The sequence below is a fragment of the Larus michahellis genome, chromosome 9 (assembly GCF_964199755.1).
Source record: "Larus michahellis chromosome 9, bLarMic1.1, whole genome shotgun sequence".
Taxonomy (NCBI): Eukaryota; Metazoa; Chordata; class Aves; order Charadriiformes; family Laridae; genus Larus; species Larus michahellis.
The window spans coordinates 10,948,724-10,971,871 of record NC_133904.1 but is presented as its reverse complement, the minus strand read 5'-3'; the positions used below and the strand labels follow the sequence as shown (position 1 = coordinate 10,971,871).

Genomic DNA, 23,148 nt, shown 5'->3' with positions numbered 1-23,148 from the left:
ATCAAGGTCAATGCTATTTCTTAACCAGAAAAATAGCCTTGACATCCTCTTCGAGTACTTCAAATGTAAAGATAGGTTTTATGAAGTTTGTAGGTATAAATTCAAGCGTCTCTTTATAGGGCAGCAGGCACATAACATAGGAGGATAACATAGTTGGCCCCAAGATTGTAATGGGGATTTTAGAATTGGGTTATGTATACCCCTGGATACAAAGTTACAAAGTAGATGAGGACATAGAAGGAGAGGTATGGATGCTCATCAAGGTTTTTTCCTGAACTTCTTTACACATTTGTATAAAAACCAAAAAGTAATTTCAAAACTCTCAAATTACATGCAGCAAGGTAATGACATATAGCCAGACTGAGCTCCTCTACTTCTAGTCCTAGCAATAGCATCAGGAAATTCTTTTCTGCAGAGCAGTTCCAGTTTTTTATTTTGATACAATGAGTACTTGTTTGTTCTTCATTGCTAATAGAAAGTTCAATTCAAGAAAAATAAAAAGTATGATTTAAATCTGAATATGTACCTCTAAGACCAAGATGTGTACATCTGAAGGTTTAATTCAGCTTTGAATCCTCAGTCCTCTACAAAGAACACTGTGATCATATGTCATTGTCATGTTTGATAGTTGCACGTTACTGGCCAGCTGTTCAAATACAATCGTATAGTTTTGGAACAGACATAGAACAAAGCAAGAAATCTGCTATTCTGAGAATATTTTCCCTGCCTGCCAAGGCTTTGTAATAGTGCAAACAAAAACAGCTGAAAGAAATAGTTCAAAAATAGTCTGAGCTAGTTTTCTTTTGTGTTCTTCACCTACTCTCCCTATGTGAGAACAGAAGCTAGCACCTTAAGAAGAGTGTAATGGAAATCTGGTACTGATTCTTTTCTTTCTGACATTTTTTCTGACCTTTTTTTTTTTTTTTTTTGATTGAGACTGTAGTCTGTGCTGTTTAGACCACAAGTGTAGCTGAGGAATTCATGCTGAGGTAAGACTGTACCATCTTTTCCTACTGTTTCAAGTATAAAGATATCAGGAACGTTTCAGGAAAATGCACTGGGAAAAACTGGGGAAATGTATATAAGCACAGTAAAAGCTTTTCTACAAGTAGTCCTTTTGTAGGAAAATGTAGATATGGGAGATGTAGGCAGTATCAAGCAGATTGCATGAAGTTGGAATTAAAAAAGCCAACAAAGCTTTAAAAATATTTGTGGACTTTTTTTTGAAGTATCTTAATTAGGCTTTGATCTTGAGCTGGTGAAATTAAGTGAAAAAAATACAGTAGTACAATGAAAACCAGGAAAAAGTCAACTGAGCTTTTTGTTGTCCTTTTCCTTGGGTACCTGCTAACTGATTCTAGCCATGTGTAAGCAATCTGTTAGTATAGGTTCAAAAATGTTGTCAGGGCTCTGAGTGCACTAGTATGCCTTAAGGACCTTAACCAGCCTCACCTGGGGTCTCCGCCTCTGCCCATGGGTGCAGGAACTCCATTTATGCTCTGGCCTGGCCCTCAGTCCCTCTTTAAGCTCTGTTATGGTGGTTTCTAGCTTGACCTTGTGCTTGCCTAGTTACTGCAAATTTGTCTGTGAATCCTGGCTGTTGCCTCTTGCAATCTGTGTATCTTGCTGAGGAGCAGTGGGACAGGGCTGTAGCTGCTGTGGCTCCTGCGCTGCCAGCCTGGCTACCTGACTTGGCTCTCTGTCTGTTAGGAAGCAGCTGGATATTTCTACTCATTGGATGACAGATTGATAGAGCAATGACTGCTAAATACTTAGGTAAGGCCAAGTTTGTTGATAATAGTATCTCTTTTTAGACTTTTTTTGTGACCTGATACAAAATGTTTGAATTCATTTTTACTTTTTAAGTGTTAAATACATTTGAGGCTCTGCATAGAAAGCAGACAAGCTTGACTAATGTGCAGATACTGTGCTAGCAAATGTAGGCATGGATGCAGAGTCAGCATAGACAGCAGAAATTTTGTAGCATTTTACTGTTTTTCTCTGATTGTAATTCTGCTCTCTAATTCATGAGTGTCTTTTCCTAAACATCAGTTGTAAAAAAAACCCAAGGTATCACTGGGTAGCCTCTCTAACGCTTTAAGAAATCTGTACATATTATAGTAATGTTTCAAATGGTGTTACTCTGATGTATTAGAATACAGCAGTAAATACTTTACTGAGCAGTCTATCTACAGACAGATGTTAGTGACTCACACATATGCAGAGCTAATGAAGGCAGATTGAGTTCTACTAGCCCGATAATGGTTGCCACGCTACTAGAGTAGGTATGGAAGTTCCATGAGAAAACTAGAGATTACCTACCAGAAAGGTTAAAGGGCGATTTCTGTTCCTGTGGCATTTGTGGTAGTATACGTAGGTGGAGAAGACCTTTCCAGAACATGTAACTGCACGAGTGATCCTCCTGTGTAGTACTTCTACATATGCCCATACTTGCCTAATTAAATTAAGCAAAAGTCAGTCAGTTTACAGGGGTGGTTGCCTGTGTTGGAACAACAGCTTTCTATAATTTGGTAATCACTAAAGACATGAAATTATTTGTGGCATTACCAGATGCAAAAGTAAACAAAATAAATTTTGTTTGGTAAAACACGAAATATAGAAAACATATCTGATCGTGATGTTTTGTAGGTGACACATGGCAAGGTTCTGTCTTAGGCTGCCTAGTTTCCAGTTTGCCAGTGACCAAATTCTGTCCTTGTGTACAAATGCAGAGAAGCTCTTCCTATGTATGGTTTGTGTTGCTACTGCTCTGACTAGAATCTGGCTCGCTGTCTGAAGATGTATGTTCTCTTCCAGTTTTATGTAGAATGCACCTTAAGGTCTGTAAGGAATGTCTATACAGAACAGGGAAGAAAAGAAGTCTTAGGGTACTGCATGGGTCTGCAAAAATAGAATTTTGTTTGATAGTCTTTACTAATACTAGTGTCAAACTTTGAAGAAATGTCAGAGATTATGAGGGTTTCTCATAGCATAAGGCAACAAAGCAAGCAAAGAGGAAAATATGAAGGAAAGTGGAAAATAAGTGGTTTTTTGGTGACTAAGGAGCTCCAAACTGTGAGTCTGGAGCTTTACAAACTTTCTTTCCCTCTGTCCACCAAATCTTGCTAACCCTTCTTTATCCTCATTGTCAAATAGATTGTATTCAATTATGTCATCACCAATTGTTAATAAGAATAACGAATGCATTTGTTGGCTTCTAGAGGAGCCAGGAACCACTTCTGATCCACGAAAGCTAAGTCAAATCTGAGTCCCTTGTGAAAATGAAGTCACTTCTATCTCTTTTAGTAGAATATAATAACAAAAATGTCTTAATTTATATCTAGGAAATATTGCTGAGTTGAGATGAGTTGAATCCATTTCATAGAGAACAAATAGCTTATCCCACTATTATTGCACTTCACTCAATACCTCACTTGATATGGAGCACAAGAGCTGCAGCCTGGCTGTGGTGAGGAGAATGGATACTTTTTCTTGGTAATTATTCACAATGTAGTCTCAGTGAAGACTGTAAATGTGCAACTCGAGAAACAAGAGCATTTGCCAGCATAGCAAAAGAAGTTGGCAAGTAGAAGAGAACAAAAGAATCAGAAGTGAATTTCAGCCTTGCTTTCTGTCCTCATGTTTACTTTCAACTGTACAGATAGAGCTGGGGTTCTATCCTCTGTTGGTACCTTCTTGGATTTGGGCTTCAAGTTTTATTTGCTGCTTTGTTCCCACCCACACAAGGTTACAGGACTGTGCGACCATTTTGTGTTATGGGTTTTGTTGTTTTGGTTTTTTTTTCTGTATTTGTATTGACACACAAACTATGTATGAGAAAGTGGAAATTTTGTTCCTCTTACTGTCGAACATTTGATGCACAATGTCACTTTTCTGAAGCTACTTTCTGGTGACCTCACTTTTGTTTTGGGAATTTAAGTTTTTAATCTGTTTCAACTGTTACCCATGCTTATTCTTTCCTCTGGTTTTGCTGATTTTCCTACATTAATCATTCATCTTCTGCTTTCATAACCACATTGTCTTTGTCACTAGTATTCCTCCTTATGATGCGTCATGTATTTCTTCTAACCTTGTCCTTTTTTTCTCATTCCTTCTCACCGTTTGTTCTGTGCTTATGTTCTCTTCTCCTGTTTCCATATCGGTGTGCATCTTTAGACACTCATGTAGTGACTTGCACAGGTCATCCTGTGAGACTCAGGTCACCTACTTCACTCTTCTTGCTTTTCCCCGGTGAACCATTACAGTGAGGGCAGTAATTGTCCTGCTGCCCTCTGTCTGTTGCACATGACTTGCAACATAACTGATTTCCTCAGAGCCCTGTTTATCACCAAATGTTGCCTCCTTCGCATAGCACTTAATAACATTTTTTTTAACAATCACAGAAGTCAGGACCATCACCGACTGAGGAAAACAGATCGTTGTCGTTGTTGCATGAGAAGAATAGGGCAGACAAGTTCAGGAATTCAAATCTGGCATATCTACAGTCCTCAGTGGGATTGCATTTTTTTGCAATCTAGGAAAAGAGCTCTGTTAAAGAACACATAGCTATGTGTAAATAAACCAAAGCTGTTTTACTTGTGCGATGAATTTTTCATTTTGACTTATCTGCATCCAATCTTCATCTATAAAAGTTCCTGTTTTCTAATTATGCCTGCAATAAGCACCTAAATCCTTTTGAAAAGGTATGCTGCAAAACCACAACATGATCATGTAAGCTTATTGTAAATTTATCTCAAAATGTTGGTTCTAGTGTTTTAGTTAGGGCTGTGAAACTGAACTACAACAAAAAGTAAGTATGTGCCATCTGAATCAAGATGTGTTTGTTCTGGAGAGTCATGAAATTTAATGCATCTGCTACTACTGTACAGGATCATAAATATGCAAAAGAGCCACAAGTTGCTTTGCTTAAGGATAAAAAGGAATTTGAGAGACAAGAAAGGACAAATATTTATTCAAATACTTGAAACAGTGACCACTTGTATACACTGTATTGGTTAATGCTAGATTCATTTAAACACAAACTGAGAGGAAGACAGTAGTTTTCTTCTATAATGTTTAGGTTTATACATAAGTAGTTTTTCTTTCTTTAAGCCACAAGAATTTTTTTTCTACTTACTACATTGATGGAGCTGTTTCCAAAGCCCAGGGCAAGGATCAATGTGGAATGCAATGGGTTCCATAACACCAAGAAATCAAAGACACAGTGCTGTAGCTGAACTTTGTACCTTTATAGTAATAGAGGCTCTACTCTTTATAGGGTATAACACGTTTGTGAAGTGTGACAGTGCGTGATTGCTCTCTACCCCAGAGAGCTTGTTATTTCAGGGTAAACAAGCACCCTATACAAATGCAATGCAGGGCCAAAGAGCTGATTATACCGTGTCAGGGCCCTCATGACTCTTGTTACAGGAAATTTAACATTTTCCTTTTATTAGTCAATCAGGTGCGGCTCTATTACTGATAATGTTGAGACCTCAAACCAAAATCCTGTTTTCTGCATGGGGCCTCGGCAGGATACTTCCAGTTTTGGTATTCATTAGACATAATCCTGATTTATGAGCCAAATGTTGTTCTGCACTGTTTCAATGGATTTTAAATTTGTAGTTTAGCCAAAAGTATTTTTTCCTGAGTAGTATAAACTTTTGTTATGATGAAAGAATGGCCTTCATGATAGTCAGATTTGCTTAGCTGAACTTATTTTGAGAGAATATTTCTATATAAGTGGAGGCTGCTGAAGAATTATGTGTACCTGCATTTCAGGACAAGGATAAATAGAGAAACGTGGGGTTTCTTTTAGATTAATAGAAGACTTTCTATTAACGTTCACTGAAAGAGTGAAAGCTGGTGATTATCATGTAATTGAACAGAGGTTTTTGCTTACCAGACCAGAGATTTAAGTTTTTTCAGTTTTGCCCTTAGTTATATCTTGCAAGATCTTTTTTCTCTGTCTTTTCTTCCTGCACTGTTCAGTGTAAGTTGAAATTTTCTGTTGTTACAATTGAATGCAAATCAACGAATGACCAAATATTTCATGGTTGTGTTTGGTAGTGAAGACACATGGTCTTAAGTCAGTATAAAACAAAGGATAAGACCATCATATTTCCAACCAGCTTTCTCGTGAGAGACCATGCCAGCTGTACAGATGGACGAGATCATGATTATGTGTTCAATGAAATAATAAGTGTGAAAGTCCATATTTCACAATTTTATGAATAGTAAGGGCTTTACAGCTGTCTCATTTAATGTCATTTAGATGATGTGTATTTCAGAGAGCAGCAGAAGAAAAGCATGTATGTAATAAAAAAGCATTGCTAATAATAAGAGACAAATACAGGAATTATGCATGCGAACTCTGAGTGTTAAGAGCATCACTATTCTTTCCCATTCAAAATCTTATACCAGCTCTGCCAAACTAATGTAGCATGAGGAGGGAGAGTTAGAGGATTGTGTGGTGAAAGTGCTAATAAGGTAGTACCTAAAGGACTTGACACTGGACCAGCAATTGAGCAAACATAGTGTAATAGTCAAAAAATAATAGTTCCTGTCCTAAAGTGTTTATAATCCATGCAGACAAGAGAGAGTGAGCAGAAGGGAAGTTAAATATTTCCTTAGCAAATGATGATTTCTTTTAAACTTGAGTGGTCAATTAGTTTTTGCAGAATTGCTGAAAAACTCCTCCAGGGATGAAAATTAGGCTTCTGGGACCTCTAAGCTTGTGGCCTTTAACTTTAGGGTTCATATTGAAGGGGTCTATCATGGAGCTGCAGGTGCTCTGAATTTTGAAGTGGTTGTTGTCAAACAGACCTTGCCTGGACACCTGAGTTTCTTTCAGCTTTTGCTTGACTCAGCAGAAGGGGTTATGGAGATCTCCAACAGGAGTGAAAATCCCAAAGCTTCCAGGTTCAGTGGGAGTCTGGAGAGAAGAGAGTAAAGTGGCAGTGGTGTGGAGTGAGGCAGAGGTGAAGAAATTAAATTGGATATGGGAGGCAAGAAATAGGATTCAATGGGAATGAGATCAACATAGGAAAATGCCCTGTTAAAAGCTGTCAAAACCCCTGTGTAGTTTCCAGCGGTAGGCCTAGGCTATTTTTATGCTTCAAATACTGTTATTTCCTGGGTGCTCATCATCTTCACAAAAAGGATGACTTCAATGTAATAAAAGCAAAACCAGACCATGGGCAGTGGGGGAGAATGGAGTTAACACCACTGTTATTTCAGTAGCTTGGGCAAGACATATTGCCAATCGCTGTTTTACTAGTTAGGTATCACAAGGTATTTGCATTATTTATTATAATGATGGTTCTGAAATCTGCCTGGGGTGTAACGCTTGCAGGTGCTTACCTCTGTTTTCTTACACACTGTATGAAGGCAGACATGGGGCCTATAATCTAAGATCCAGATCACACAAGGAAGCAGCAGCCTCACTTAAGTCAGTGAATGTGATGTGAGCTGTCTAACCCAGGCTACTTCCTATTATACCACTTCCTTTCTACTCTCAAATTTGTTGCAGGAGATGAGCACACTTTTCTTAGACTCGCATATGTGATGTTTGATTATTCTTTATGGTTAGGGATGCACACAGCCAAGTGATCTGAAGCAAACAACCAGGGGCAGCGTTGAAGGAAAGGATCAGAGTAAGCTGAGAGGAGAAAGTAGAGAACACAAAGATGAGTAGCACTGAAGAAGGGAAAAAATGACCAGCATTCAAATTTGGAAAATGCTATTAGAATGTCAGGGCCAAACCTTTCAATGTAATCTATGGCTGATACCAGTGCTAGGAACATAGCCAGAGCTATTTTGTCTAAATTTCCCCATCTGGCAGACAAATTAATAGCCTGTTCTGCAGCTTTTGCTTCAGGGACTCAGGGGACTGCTTCACTATTGAGTAGTAAATAATTTTAAGAGAAGCGATATTCTAAATAGGGATGGTGCAAACTGTGTTTGTTCCTAACTAGACAGCAGGTCTTGAGGGACAGCTTCATCCTGCAGTTGTGAACATCCTTTGGTTTTGTTCTTGTAGTACTACCAGTCGTAGTTTTGGGACAGGAAAATTGATGTTCCGCATCAGTTGATCTAATGGCTAAATTCTGGCTTCAAAACCACTTGTGATCAAGTCTGAAGTATGTGCTGCCTGCACCTGTGTATCTTTGGTGACGATAACAGATTGCTGGGATATAACTAAAGTCCTAGTTAAACGGCTATGTGGTTAAGTAACTGCAGCAATTGAAATGGATGGAAACGCAAAGCTTCCCAGAAAGTTAATACACTTTCATCTGACCAGTATTAGAAAAAGAAAAGATTGAGTCCTTAGCTCTCTACTCTTGCCTGTTACACAGCCTGTTGTTGTGATAATGTGCAGACTGGAAGGAACAGCTTGCCTCAACTATCGGGGTGAACCTGCAGACGGAGCAGTCGCAGCCCGACAGCGGCAGGGAGGCGGCGGGGGTCTCTGTGCTGGCGGCTCCCCCCGCTCCGGGCTGGCGGCTCCCCGGTCCCCGCCGCGCCTTGGGCCGGTCTCTGTCAGCCTAGTTTCAGCAGAGGGCACTCTGCTCCTAACGATGGAGGAGGCGCTTTCCCGTGCTGGTGAGAAACCTAAACAGATTGGAAAAGTTTCCAGTGCAACATATTTGAACAAACTCTTCATCGGTTATGTTTAGTTCACTGGAGCATATTTTTAACTTCAGTGGCAGGGATAATAGCCCTTTTTCTACGTGCTGCTCTTAGCGGACTCGACGAGAGCTTGGGACATCAGTGGAAGCCGTAGCGCAAAGGTAGAGGATTTTAGTGTTCCTGTTTAGCTGAGAGGGAGAACGGGAGCAAAGCTGTCCTACGAGACATACTCGTCAGATTTACAGTAGGAAATCTAAAAATATCGTAGAGGGCAGCATGATTAAAGACCTCCTCGGTGTGTGAGCAGATTTGCAGCTGTATTGTGAGTGTTACTTGGAGATGAGACACAGGATGGTTGTGGTTTTGGAAGCTGCTTTGCATCAGATTCGGGGGCTGACTTCACGGTAGCTTTTGCCCCTCGGGGGAAGACGAACCGCTCGGTCCCGGGCCGCCGGGGTCTCGGCCGCCGACACCGGGGCTCCGCCGGTGTCTCCGCAGCCGGGGAGGGGGCCGGGCCCCGTTGGCCGCCCGCCCGCTCGCTCTGGCCGGGGAGGCGGCGGCTGCGCGGGGGGGTGCCGCGGAGCGGAGCGGGCGTCGGGCCGGGCCGCGGCCCCGCGCCGCAGGTGGAGGCGCCCGGGCGCCTCTGGCCGGGCCGGGCCGGGGCGGGCGGGGGCGGCCCGCCGCCAGCAGCCTCTAGGACCTTGGCTAACGTGCGGCGGTGGGCTGGAGCCTGGCGTGAGGGAGGGGCCGCCGCTCGTGATGCAGGATGCTGTATCCCCGGTGCCGTGACAGGCAAGGCTCTCCCCTGCCCCGCCAGCGGGAAGGAGGCGCCGGAGGAGCCGGACCCGCTCCCCGCCTCCCTCCCGGCCCCAGCCCCGCTGCGAGCTCCCCGCCGAGCCGGGCGCCGCACCAGGTGGGTGAGCTCGGGGGAGGGGAGCCCTGCGGCAGCCCGGGCCACACCTCGGGCAGCGGCAGTCTCCCCGACCCCCTTCCCCGAGCGGGCTCCCGGGCCGGGCCCCGCGGGCGGCTCCCCAAAAAGGGCCGGTCGGGTTCAGCGTGAGCGAGGGGCGGCCGAGAGGGCAGAGGCGCGGGTCGCTTGATAGAGCCCTTGGGGAGCCCAGGCACCGACACCTGTGAAGTACCGGCGTCTGGTGTGTTTTGCCAGTTGTGGCTCTCAGCAAAGCCGGGGGGGGGGTGTGTGTGTGTGTGTTAAAAAATATTCCTTCTCTTATTGCTACAGTTGATTGAAACTCTTGAATGACAAAAGCATCTAGAGGTGCTAAAAGTTTTGGGAGGGAGAGGAACTTTTTTTTTTTGAGGGAGGGAATAAAACACTTATTTCTGTAAGGAATCCTTATTATGTTTATTTGACAGGTGCAAGAACTGTTTGGATAGGTGGCTTTCTTTTGGGAGATCTGACTTTTTAGAAAGCAGTACTTTTTGTGAAGGAGAGATTTGCATTCACTGTGGGGCTTTGCGAAATAGTGGGGTGGCGGCTGGGAGGAGGGGAGGAAGGGCTGTTTGTGTGCATGTGTATTAGGAGTGTGTGGAACTTGTACTATTTTGGGATCACTGTGGTAATGAATAGTCTGAGGCAAAAAGGTGCATTGACAGTAGGAATTAAGAGAATTAGCAGCATTGTTACATGATCTATTTTCTTGTTGGCAATTTTAAATTGAAGTTTTTAGTGAAAGTGACTGACGGTTTCATGTTGGCCCTGTAATGGTGATGATCGCTAAATTGATGGAATTTTTTTTTTTTTCTTCCCTGATCACTTAGTCTCTGAGCTGTCATGATCAGAGCTGTCAAAGACAGTGCAAATGACTGCTGAAGTCCCAGGGCTGGGCTCTCAGCTTTGGGTGAAAGTGCTGGAGCAGTACGTCAGAAATCCTGTGCTCCTTGGATTTTACCTTCTGGAGATCAAGATGGGAGTGGCTCGCAATTAGATAAATTGACCTATGTTCCGGAGATAATCAAACTTGCTCACTATTGCCAGCTTCCCCAAATCTTTCATTTTCCCCCCTTTCTGTTCCTTAATTGGAACTACCTCACCCTGCAGGCTGTGCTCATGGCATGCACTGCGCGTCTGCTGCTCTGGCCAGCACAAAACTCCGGTGTTTGCATTGTGTTTCTTCCAAAGGCTGGTTCCATGCCTTTGCCCGGTTTGCTTTAGTCATTGAAATTCTGGCGGAGCCCACTTGATTTTGTTTGTAACTTGAAACAATTTCTCTCAGCAGAGCCCCAAGGCATGAGGATGGCCAGCCCTAAAGCCACAGGGCTCTCCTGGGAGATCACTTGGCTTGCTATTGCTATCTATGCTCATCTACAGGTAGGTAATGAATTTGTTGCTATTGTCATGCCCGGTCCTTTATCAGATGATCTTGCTGCACACTTGGAATTACTTTTTGTTTTTTTTTTTAAAACCTTCTCCACTGCTGAAGGAACTGCACTGTAAATAAAAGGCTCCCAGTGAGAAGGTTTTCCTTTCACTGAACTGAATTTAAAAGACATCCATGCGGGAAATGAATATTCTCTCTCCTCCTAGTAATATTCTACCTGACTTCACTGTATGGGGACCAAGGGGAGATCTTGCCAGGTGTGTAATGCCATGGGTCTTTCTAGACAGCACAGCTGCTCTTTGCTCCCAGGAGGTTTAACACCTGATAAATGTTAAGATACTGTAAGTGACAAGGGTTATATGAATAACTGGGTAGAAACATCTAAAGCACTTGGAAGTCAGTGTTGGGGGGGGAAGGTGGTCCAAAAAGATCTTTGCTTCAAGTGTTCAATGAATACAGGAACCATGGAGGAAAACCATAGCTGCCAACTGATCTATTGCCTGACACTTGAGCCTAATCTGTTCCAAGAAGTGAGTATTTCAAGAAATATGGTGTGCTGGCATGCAGCAGAGATGTTGTTATAGTATGTCATTCTCTATACTGATAGTTCCCACAGCACAGAATGTTTCAAGGATTCTTCAGTCTTAAATACACCCAAATTCAGAAATCCTTGAAAAAGCATAGCTAAATAAACTGAATAATATTTCTTGAAATAAATAGCATCATTTTTTGAAGTATTGTAGTAGTTTTGTCAAAAAAAGTAAAGTCTTGGTTTTAAATAAAATCAGTGATGCTGTTTACAGTAATACTGTTGTGTACCTTTTGTAAGTTGGGTAGACGTGGTGCTTAGGGACATGGTTTAGTGGTGGTTTGCCAGTGTTAGATTGACGGTTGAACTCGATGGTCTTAAAGGTCCCTTCCAACCTAGATGATTCTATGACTCTACTATTGCAATGCTGAGAAATGGTGGTTTCAAACTGGAGCCTGATGTGCTGGGCATTATATAAGTGTACATCCTGAAGAATTTTGAATTGAAGGATAATACAGCAGGCAAAAGTAAATTCAGAAGGAGTATGAAGAACTGAGGAGACAGTACTAAACAACTGAGTAAGCTGTGAGCGATTTAGGGTGGTCTTTGAGGTTTAAGGCAGTGGAAATGGGGCTCCAACCCACTCTCAGTAGCACTGCTGAGTGCACTGTGTGCTGCGAGTCATTTGGCAGCTACCTGCTGATGAACACCTCCCGTATCTGTATTATGGCTGCAGCTAGTCATGGAAGTACACTGCTTACTTGATTAGAGGACTCACCATTAAGGTAAAGATTATTATTCGTATTGATTGTGCAGTAAAATGCAGTGCATTCAGTGAATGTCCAAGTAGATAGGGCAACAGTGGGATCTTCTGCTTTTTGTTTGCATATTTCTTATGCAAGAACAAAAATGTTACTGATTTGCTGTGCCTGTTCAGCTTGTATTTTTGTGTGCAAGCAGTTGAGTGATGCTGTAAAAACCGGCCCTATAAAACACTCAGAAAGTAGTATGTAAAGTTCACTTAATAGTTCTGTTCAAGATGAGAATAGAAGTTCAGAGAAGGGAAATGTCAACTTTGTGTTTGGGCCTTTTTGGTTATGAAGAGACCATTTTTCTTTTACAATATTTTTCTTGTGTTGTTTTTTTTTCTTTCGTATTTTTCTTATTGTAGAACTGGAACCAGTAGTGGCATAGTTTCCTCTTCTCCACGAATGGTTTGGCATAGCTTCACTTGTCTCTTTATAATAAAAACAACCCAAACACATTGTAGTAATCAATAGGCTATTGTGAGTAGCTTTATGAACATTTCAATCCAGGTCAATTTTTTTTGGTCTTGATTGTGCTTTAAAATATTCTAATCTATTTGGCATATTTGAATCATTAGCACTTAACCCCAGTCTTGTAGGAGGCCCTTCTGCTCCTAAGTTTTATGTGTTTTATCACAATTTTAGGCACATTAAAGATATTTTATATTATTTAACATAACATTTTTGGTATCCAATAACCATTAATTCTTTAATTGGTTGCTTGGGGCCATACTATATGGACCACACACAGTCATTCTACCCTGATATTGCACCATAGCTTCCACTTGTGTTGTTTTTGGCTATTAAAGTGCTTATGTCTGGAGCTAATCAATTAGAAACAATTGGATGCTGGGCAAGGTCACAAGTCTATGTCACGTCACTTATGTGCAATTGATTAATTTCATCCTGCTTGAGGCAGGTACAGGATAAAATAATGACCATTCTAAAAGAATGTGGTGGAAATGTGGTATGAATGTAACGCAAAGAAAACTTTAACATGAGAAGTTGTGAAAAAGAGGTAGCTGTTACTGAGAAGAAATGGAAGTTAACTCTGGTTAGAGGAGCCCTTTCTGATTCTTCACAGCGTGGTAACAGGCACAGCACGGGGCTTAGCTGGGCTCCAAACCGAACTCTGCCCTTACAGTTGTGCAGCATCTCAAGTTTGATGTTTTGTCAAGGGCAGATTGGTCGCTATACTAGGTAGGGAAGTTCGATTTCCTAGGATAACCCAACGAACAGTTTACCACTGAGCATTGCTGAGCTGCCTGTTCGTTAAATCTCTTCTGTGCCCAAGAGCAGTGGCATAAATGATTCAGGAGGAGATCACTTACAGGCTAGCCTTGACTGTGCAGACATAGAGCCTACTTTTTCTGGTCTGTGCCAATATAAAGGAAATGAATGCAACTGTATTAGCCTAAACCAATGCTAATACCAGCAAATAATGTCTGTATGTTTTTTTTTTTTCCTTAAAAACAAACACCCCCCCCCCCCAAATGGTAGCAGTAAGATGGAATAATTCATTGTTTGTTTCTAAACATGTATTCTGTTTAAATCTAAAGATTTAAATGATGAATCTATCCAAAGAAGTTACTGTATTCCACGGACTATATGTATTTGTGAACATTAACTATATCCTTGGCCTTGAATGTAACCATTCCTGTGTATTTATTGCTAAATATGGTGTAAAAGCCTCTTAGTTTTTCTCACATGGTAGCAGGTGAGCAATCAATACTACAGATTTTTGGAGATGGTTGAGCTAGTAAACAAAATAGAAGTATCCAAGACTGATTTTGCTGGGTTTTAAGCGATCTCTCAAGTACGGGTGGTTCCATACTGGTAATTGAAAAGGCAGGATGTTTAGCCTGGTAACCAACTCTTTCTTAACCTTGTGGTAACATTTTATTACACCATTCAACTAGATGCTGTTATATTTGTTATAAAATACATGTAAAACTGTATCTGCATATACTTACTAGTGGATTAATGGGAGCAAGAAATGATGGCTAGCAGATTCATACAGACAAATATGTCATCGAGGATTTTACACATGGATTCATTTTAGATTTATTTTCTGGTATGTTGTTTACAAATCAGCTATCTGCTGATATTTTCTTAGGCTCCTGCAGTACAAATGAAACCCTCTACCAGTCAGTCCATTTTGCCTCCAAAGACCATGAGATTGGTAATGTCTGGGGAGGGAATAACAGCAAAGACCCCATATCTGGATATTTAAGAAGCATTAGCTCTGGGTTTCTGTGGAAGGGAAAGTTTCATAGGTCACATCTTCATTGAATAAACTTTTGGTTGCTCCCGTGATTTATGTTTCTGCAATCCCTCCCTGCGTTATGGTGTTTTTTTTTTTTCTAACTATCTGTGATATTTTGGATATAAAGGGTATACATACTGAAAACATTATCTTATTCAAAATGATTCTGCCATAACCAATATGCCAAAAACTACCAACATAGTAAATGCCTTTAAGGTTGAGTTTTGCAAGGCCAAAAATCTGATGCCCGTTATATGACATAGCGGGCTTGGAGACCATCTTTGTGGAAAACCTTTGGAATATTGTGTTACAGTTACTGAATGTGTTGTGCACCAATGGTCAGAAAATAGATTACGATCTATGTGCCACACAATAGTAAGGATTCTTAAATCTCCAGTAACTTTAGGCAAAAATATCCGGATAAGCTTTGCAAGTCCAGAGTTGAATCTGAAGCAGCTTTCCTTTTTTGTAGGCAGGTTGCAATTCTGCATCCATCTGGAGTTTTGCCATCAGCCTCCATAGGCCTGTGGTTTTAGCCGTAGTTTGAAGATTGAAATGCCTCTACAGACAAATAACACTTTTGAGACTCTGTAGAAGTGTTCTGACTTAAAATATTCATTGTTATTGACAAGGTTGTAACTCAGTGACAGCATTACCAGAAAACTTATGTAAGTTTCTAAACCTGCTTTGAAGTTATGACTAATAATGATTGCTCAGCCAGTGCTCATAGGATCTGAACTGCTGTTACCCCCAATTTACAATTGAAAAGAGCTGAATTGCCAGAAAAATTGTGGTGAATCTGTCTTGTGACTTGAGATGCAGACTATGTATGAATACTTATTTTTTTAAAGGTATAAAAAATTTAATTCAGCTATGGGAGATGACCAAAAGTACAGATGATATCAGTGAAGGGATTCTTTTACTATCTCATTTATTTGTTTTTGTTTTCTTAGTAAATATTTTTATCGTAGCTTTTATGAGCGATGCTTGCAGTGATACAACTCAGGAAAACCAGCTCAAGCACCGTCCGAACCCATTCATTCCAATGCAGCAAAGATAGTTTTCGAATTCTGTATCTACACCTTCAGACGTGGGTAGCAGTGCTCACTGCAATGATAATTTTTATTGAGGTTACACTAAAAATTTGGCAGGGACTCTCAAATCAGTTGCGTGTAGAGCTGCAAATTGCTGGTTCCAAAGCAAGGTATCTGAGAATCGGACACTTTTACAGAAGCCTTCAGTGTAGAATAATCTCTCACAACAGCCAGTGGCTTCTAATTTCTCTTTAAATTAAAAAGTAGCGAAGAAATGAAATCATAGCTCTAGGATAATCCTTGGTTTTAGCAGATACTTGAATGCTTAGTCATTGATAATTACTCATTCAGGTCTGCTTGGTGCAGCTGGACCCTTCATATTCCTTACCAAATTGGGGCATAAATGGCACTGAGGTGGCAGTTTCGCACGGGGCACCAAATTCCATTCCTGCCTTTGCGTCACAGAAAATGTACGTGATTGATTGTACTGATATTAGAGCCCTTTTACCGTTCATTCAGAAATCATGATTTGGCCATCCAAAATAATGAGTTTTGCTTCAGAAGAACTTATATTTTTAAAATCTGAGTCTTTTTTATTTGCTTTTACTTCTAGCACCTGTAGGGTTCACATATTTATGTCTTTATCTGCAATTTTTGGGCTTGAAGCTTTTCTTAAAATAGTTCTCCATGCTCACCTGACTCCAGGAGCCAGGGTTTAAGTAAACACCGAATATAATGAGGCTTGCAATGAAGCAGTAAAATGTATTAATTTCAGTGATAGTGGGAGCAGATTTATAATTGTGCCTCTATACTTGTTTATGTTGTAAGGCTATGCGAGAAATCCTTGGGCATGAGTTATATCATACTGTGCAAATGTTGTGCTTTCCTGTTAAGTCAGTGTGGTGTTAAGTTTTTATATAGTTGATAATACTGGTGATAAAGTCTTGTGGCTGCGTACAGTCCAACACAGTCTGACTTGAACAATTCCAGTGTAATTCGTATTATGCAAAATCTCAGTAAAACAGAGAGACTTTGTGCATGGTGAAAGAGTGGGTTTGTTTTTGAAGTACAGTTTGCTCGTGAACACAACATTCCAGGCAGGACATTGGATATAGCCATGGCCACTCTGGACAGACAGCTAAGACCCACATAGGAGCTGTATAGCACTGCAGTTCTGATATGCCTTCTGCACTCACTTCCTTGGCACTGGTAGATAGTCCTTTAGGTTTCGAAAGCATGTCTGTAACTTTGTTTCATATAAGAGAAGTATGTAGACTGTCAAGTGCTTTTGAATTTAAGGGCCATATTTTCAAAATGGCCTCACTCCAACTTCTAGGAGGAAGTACAGTTCTACAAACTCCCTTTTTGGCGACTGTCAGCTAGGCAAGGGTGCTAAACTTACTGCAGATATGGCAGCATTTTCGGAAGGGTCTGTGTTACATGGAGCCTTTGTTTGGATGACTTTCAGTAGGACTTGAGACATAAGTTAAACACAAATACTGATAAGTACTCAACTGTATTGGTATGTACTTAGCTGGATTTTTTTAAAAGAAATAACAGGGTAAATTTCAATTAATCCAGTGGAACCAGGCATTAGGTGTGCCTTAGGCACGTCCAAAAGTCTGGCTAAGCATTTGTCATCATATTTAGCTGATCAAACCAAACGTTTTACCCTTAAAACTCTTCTGAAAGAGTAGGTTCCTGGTGTTTAAATTCTAGTACCTGGGTGTACAGATATTTGATAATAGTTGAGAAGTGCAAGTACAAGCATCACGCGTTTATAAAGGGAGGGCAGTTTTTGAAAACTTGGCCTAATATATCCCTTCCAGACAGCATATTACATAAATTGTTTAGGAACAATGTTATTTCTGTTTCTAATTTTATATTTATTAGAATTAACATCATTATGGAGGGAAAATGAGAACAGCATTCTCAGTCTGTTTTGAGAAATGTGGTTTCCAAGAAATGTCAGTTTGTCATGCTTCTGGATCCACTAGAAACACAGTGAATGCAAGTCAGCTCGACTAAATTGTGAAACGATATTAAAAACGCATTTACGATTGCAATTACTAGATTGTTGTTGTATGCTAACTGTTGTCATTTGTGTTGCGCTGGGAGGTTCCAACTGGTTAATGATGCTGTTTTGTAGCATTAAATAAGTGGTGCATTTGTTTATATGTGGAAACATGTATTTCTGTATTTATGTAATGTTTTTTCTGTCATCAGGTGCTCTGCCAAAAATCAAAGCTGCTTAAAATTTATAGGACACAATGTCTTGTCAGTGCGTGCAAGCAGACAGGGTATCGTTTGTAGTGTGTATATGTGAAAGGACCTACAGAGGCTCACTATAGTAAATGAAGAGGTAAAGAAGAGAGTTTTAGCTGCCTGATCTATTGCCTTTCAGTGTCATAGAAATAAGATGGCACGGGCCCACCTGCGCTGCCACAGAATGCGAAGAGTAAGGGGTTGTGTTCTCTCAAGCTCTGTTTGGCACTAAGTGTTTTCTGGCCTGCACCTTGCAGGAGCTCTGAGAAGGCTACAGAAACTGGCTTTATTCCCAGCTGTCTGATTCAGCAAGAAATTAACTAGCTCCAAAAAAAATCCACCCCCCCGCCTTTTGCCGCTGTTTCCCTGCTTGTGTTTGTCACTGCTCCAGGCCATCTACTGGCATGGAGAGATGTGAAAGGACGACGCAAGTACTGGTTCCGATACGTTCAGGTTCACCTCTTCTGATGGGAGTTTTCCTTGCTTTCCCAGCTACTGCAGCCTCTTGTCAGTGTAGCAGTGGTGTGGAAGCAGAAGGCTAAACAAGCCCAGTGCTCTCTGTGGATGGATAATAAATGAAATACCCTAAAATATGATTTGGCTTCCTCTCTTGAGTCTCCTTTTATTAGATGCTTTCAAAGTGTCATTACTCATTTGGTGTTTTGTTTTCTTGAGTCTCCAAATAGTTTTAAACTGTTCCCTGGTTGACTAACGTGGATGTTGGCTGAAAAAACCAATAGCTTAGTAGTGTCTTGAGTACTGCCTGCTTGGTAGATGATGTTCTTGTTGGAAACTGCCAGGTACATCCAACGTGTTACTGATTCTTTCAGCTGATCTCATCAACGCTTTTGTTAGAAAGCAGAAGAGGGAATACATCTGTCACTGGAGAAATGTGTTGTGTGTGCTATGTAGGGATTTTGTTAATGTTGCCAACTGTTAAGAATGCTTGAACAAGCTCCGTTTTTGTGGCCCAATTTTATAACTTTATTTATATGAATATAAGGTGCTGTATGTGACCAACAATTACACTGCTCCTCTAGACTGGTGATTCTCAGGTAAGTCTTTTCATGGAACAGCCAGCTCAGAGCTAGGCAGCAGTTAACAGTGCCAATGGAATGGTAGGAAACGCTGTGAAGGGAAGGTGTAAAACCAAAGCAAAGAGCATCATCCTTTCACTGTGTGAATTCCTGGTTTGCCCGCACTTGAGTACTGTAGACAGCTCTGTTCCCTTTATGAATGGGGTGGAAAGGCTATAGACAGGGATCAGCTGGTGCTTACATTCTGAGCTTCTTTGTGTCTGCCTGGAACATTTTTTATTTTTACAACATTGTTATTTTTTTTTCTTTACAAACACTTTCATTGTGTTTTTGGCGCATTTTCAAATTTTAAAGTTTTGGAATGATTTTTAAAGTATGCAAGGAAATTTGGGTCATCTTGCTTAATTGCTTGAGTAGTGTCTTGTTTTTAAACAAACACTAGTATTTCCTTGAGCAAGATAAATAGAGAAATGTCTTCTGATATTTTACTAAATAAGGCTTGGCTTAAATTCCACTTTCATTATGCGGTCAGTCCTTTGTAAGACACAAATATTCCAGACATTTTCCCTGCATGAGTGAGCACTTGCCTTCACCCCAGTGTGAAACTGCGCACCCAAATGCTTTTCCCATTTCCTCTTCCTACGTCTTTCAGTTAAATTTAGAACACAATAGGTTGCTTAAAACTATAAGAAAACCTACAGAATGCCATCTTAATATATGGATTTTTTACTGTGCAGCTGTTTATCTTTTGCTAAGAGGAAACTATAAATGTATTTTTAATGCCAGGAGCTGGGCTTAAAATGCTGTTACTTATCCAGCGGGAATAGATTTGAAAATTAGTAAGCAATTAGATCAGTAGGCAAATACGTTTTACTTAATGTTGCAAGTCTCATGGGCCTTTCAAATATCCTGTTAGCATCACCTGTTCTTAACGTGCAACCTTTTAAATCTTTACCTAGTCTTAAATAGCAATGTTACTTTGAAAGGGAAAACTTTCTGTATATTTTTAATTTTTATTTATGAGGGGAATTTTAATTCTTTTTAAAAACTTGCACAGTTTCTCTAAGGGCAACTGAGATGTACTGGGAACACTAATCTCTTCTTGGAGAAAATTTCTTCCTGTAGATAACAATCTTGAGAAGGGCCTTAGCTGGGATAACAGAACATGTGGGTCTTGTTCTGATCTTTTGAACTTGCTTGAATTATGTCCTTAGCAAACACCAGTGATGTATTTGTTTATAATTGCTTATTTTTCTTGCTGAATCTAGACCTCTGTGGGCCATCTGTCATATGTCACATAGAAGCCACTATTTAGAAATGGGGAAAATGTAGGAATTGTAGGCTTTTTTGCTAATTCAAATGTTAAGGCCAGCCCTTGAGAACACTGAAGGCAAGACCTTGTCCTCTTCAACTGTACTGTAGGAGCATCCCATCATTCCTTGTCTGCCAAAAGTTCACATTGAATCAGTGGTAGTATGAGGACTTCCAGCCTAAGCACTATAAAACCTCAGTCCTGAAAAAGGTCCAGGCTGGAGTGCCCTGTGGCCTTCATTAGGTTACTGTGCCACAAGTGAGACCTTATTTTGTAAAATTCAGGCTTCCTTCTTCAACAGTACAACACTCTGCACTTGACTAACAGTGCCAGTGAAGTCTGCAGGTGCTTTGCTGGAGACATCAGTGGGAGCTTTTCCTGAGTAAGGCCTGCCCATAGGAAGCAAACTGAGGCTGAATTTCATTAGCGCTAACCAGTTGGTTATCATATTTCCTGTTGTGTGCTGTGAATCATCTCATCTCTTCACGTAACTGCTAAGGAGAAGGTGGCATTTAAAGCTGCATCTGCAGCTGTTAGTTTTCTTGGAAATTGATTGTATTTATCACCCTGGAAAAAAAAAAAAGGCAGATATAATAAAAAGATAATTTGCCTGTTGCTTATAAACCTAGCAAAATTTGAAGTGATTTCCATTTTTTTTTACGTGTCACTTTTTCATTGTGTGTCATTGAAGACCATTTTATCAGGTATCCCAGACCATCCCTGTTGGCAGGAATTTCTCTGAACTACTGCAGAGGGAAACATCAAAACCAGTCCTTAGACCATGTACGCTATTTTTCAGGAGAACTGAAGCAGAACATGGAAATTCACTTTTTTAAAAGTAATGTGACTCTTTGCCAGGTTTACTATATTCAGAAGATTCCTTTGAACCTTTTAAGGGGTTGCACTCTCCATTGCATGGTGCAGTTCTGCTAATGAAAATAGAGGGGAACACAAGCACACCACAAATAAAGAAGATAGAGACTTGATTTCTACATGTAGCATTTTGTCTGCGCATATGAAAATTGACATCATGGTGTTGGAATGTTGACCGTGTTTTGCATTTTGCTAGCTGCTTTTACTGGAAAGCATGTGTTTCAAAGGGAGTTTTCAATTTTTATAAGTCTTTGCCTACATAATAGCCCAGTCTTATTTTGAATGTAGACTTCAGCTATGAATAAAATTTAACTCATGAAGTAAGAGATTCCTCTGGCACAAAATGTGAATGAATTATGCAAACATTAACCAGTAACGTGTATGTCTGGATCCGAATGGTCAAAGCCACCCTTTAGGTTCCACTATTAGCACTCAACATTGTCTTACTCTGTTCAAGAATGCCTTACTCCTGAGAGTAAGGTTACCGAGTTCGGAGGAACTCCTCAAGAAAAGCTGTATTAAGTGTGGAGAAAGCATAGCTAGCCGCACAAAACCAATCCTTTGTGGGGAATTTTCACTTATGTGCTTTCTTAGCTCCAGATGGCCCTGTGAAAGAAGGGAGCTGAGAAGTGAAGAAAACGGACTAGCTGCAATGAAAAAGTGGCACTAGCCTTCATCTTGAGAGTAATCGTCCAGATAAAATTGGCAAAATTCAATTAGATTATCTTTCAGTAATGGGCTGGCCTCTCTCTTCAACCTTCATAATCCAACTCATTTTCCCAGAGTTTCAGGGTTATATACTCTGTAGAAAGTTGGCAACCCAAGTTTCCCGTGTCATCAACTCTGTCCAGTCTCCTGAGAGAAGAGTTTCCTGGTACAACATCCTTGCACCTGCTAGCTCTTCCCCAGCTCTTCTCAAAATCAGAGTACTGTGAAGCCTTTCATGAAATTATTCCATGCTACTTAGGCAGTTTGCTAATTTTTACAATAATGTGATTCCTCAACTGATACAAGGTAGGTCCAGTTCCATTAACCTGTCCTTGTGATAAAGGACCCAAATTCTTGGAGTTTTGTTCTGAATTAAGTGTTATATAGCTGCAGGTTTCTGATGGACTCTTCTCTGCATTTAAGTTACAGGGCTGCTGTAAAAAACCAATACGCAGTTATTTACCCTGGTGTTATTTTCGGTTGAGAAAGCTTTTTGCGCAGCTAAATGAGAAGATGGGTCAAGAAAAATGAGGAATGATGGTTCATGTTGAATGGTGATGCAGCTTGCTAGACTGAATTACCTGCTCGAACTGGGGCTTGCAGTGGCATGATTGGCCTTGTAAAATGGGGGCCTGCTTGCCTGATCTATCCTCTGTGTTGGAATTGGCTCTTTTAATAAAGTAGCTTAGAAGAAAATCCTGTTCAGAGCTCTATAATGAACATTAGATAGGTCATATGTCATATATGGAATGCTTGAATTGAAAAATTTAGACTGATGTGGACATGCTTTCTAATGGATCTTGCTTTCAGAAGATCTTGCTCTTTGTGGAGGCATTTGTGTTGATACTTTTTAAGTTCTGTTTATTCATACTTGATGAGTTTCTGTTCAGCTTTTAAAGTGCTAGTGTAGCTCATCTACATGTGTTCCTCTTTTCAGAGGGCTGCCCAAGCAGCCTGGGCTGTTTATATGGGCTGTTAGTACCAGAAGATCTCTGCTGCAGTAGTTCTTTTTCTCTCCCTGGATCTGCATGAGGATTGGTGCGGAACTCGGATCTCCTGCAAGGCACTGCAGCTGCAAAGGACTCTCAGTGGGATCAGTCTCCTCATGGCTGCTACGGAGGGCACATAAGAGCTCACGTTTTTTCACACGTGTAAACTGACTCACAGGGCTCTCACCCATCTGTTGTTTTCCTATACCTTTTAAATGAAAAAAAAAGTAAACCTTAGCCCATTGAAAAAAATATTCATAATTGTCCTTAATAGTTCATCAGAACATTTCAATCTAAACAGCTGATTTTACATCTCAAATGTTCAATTATTAATTGTCATGATAGATACCCATGACTCT

The 23,148-nt window shown here is 40.6% G+C and overlaps 1 protein-coding gene across 6 annotated transcripts in view; it reads left to right on the top strand.

Moving 5' to 3' along the window:
• The window catches only part of ADAMTSL3 (ADAMTS like 3), a 199,159-nt gene that overhangs the window by 2,592 nt on the left and 173,419 nt on the right, over positions 1-23,148 (top strand). For 2 of the 6 annotated variants that reach the window (XM_074600804.1, XM_074600809.1), the window contains exons 1-2: positions 1,623-1,776; positions 10,866-10,960. In XM_074600804.1, coding sequence (XP_074456905.1) covers positions 1,758-1,776; positions 10,866-10,960 — 114 coding nt within the window. In that variant the 5' untranslated portion in view covers positions 1,623-1,757. Of the gene's footprint in view, positions 1-1,622; positions 1,777-9,351; positions 9,545-10,865; positions 10,961-23,148 lie in introns of those variants that run through there. The other 4 variants (XM_074600805.1, XM_074600806.1, XM_074600808.1 and 1 more) reach the window with 4 other exon arrangements.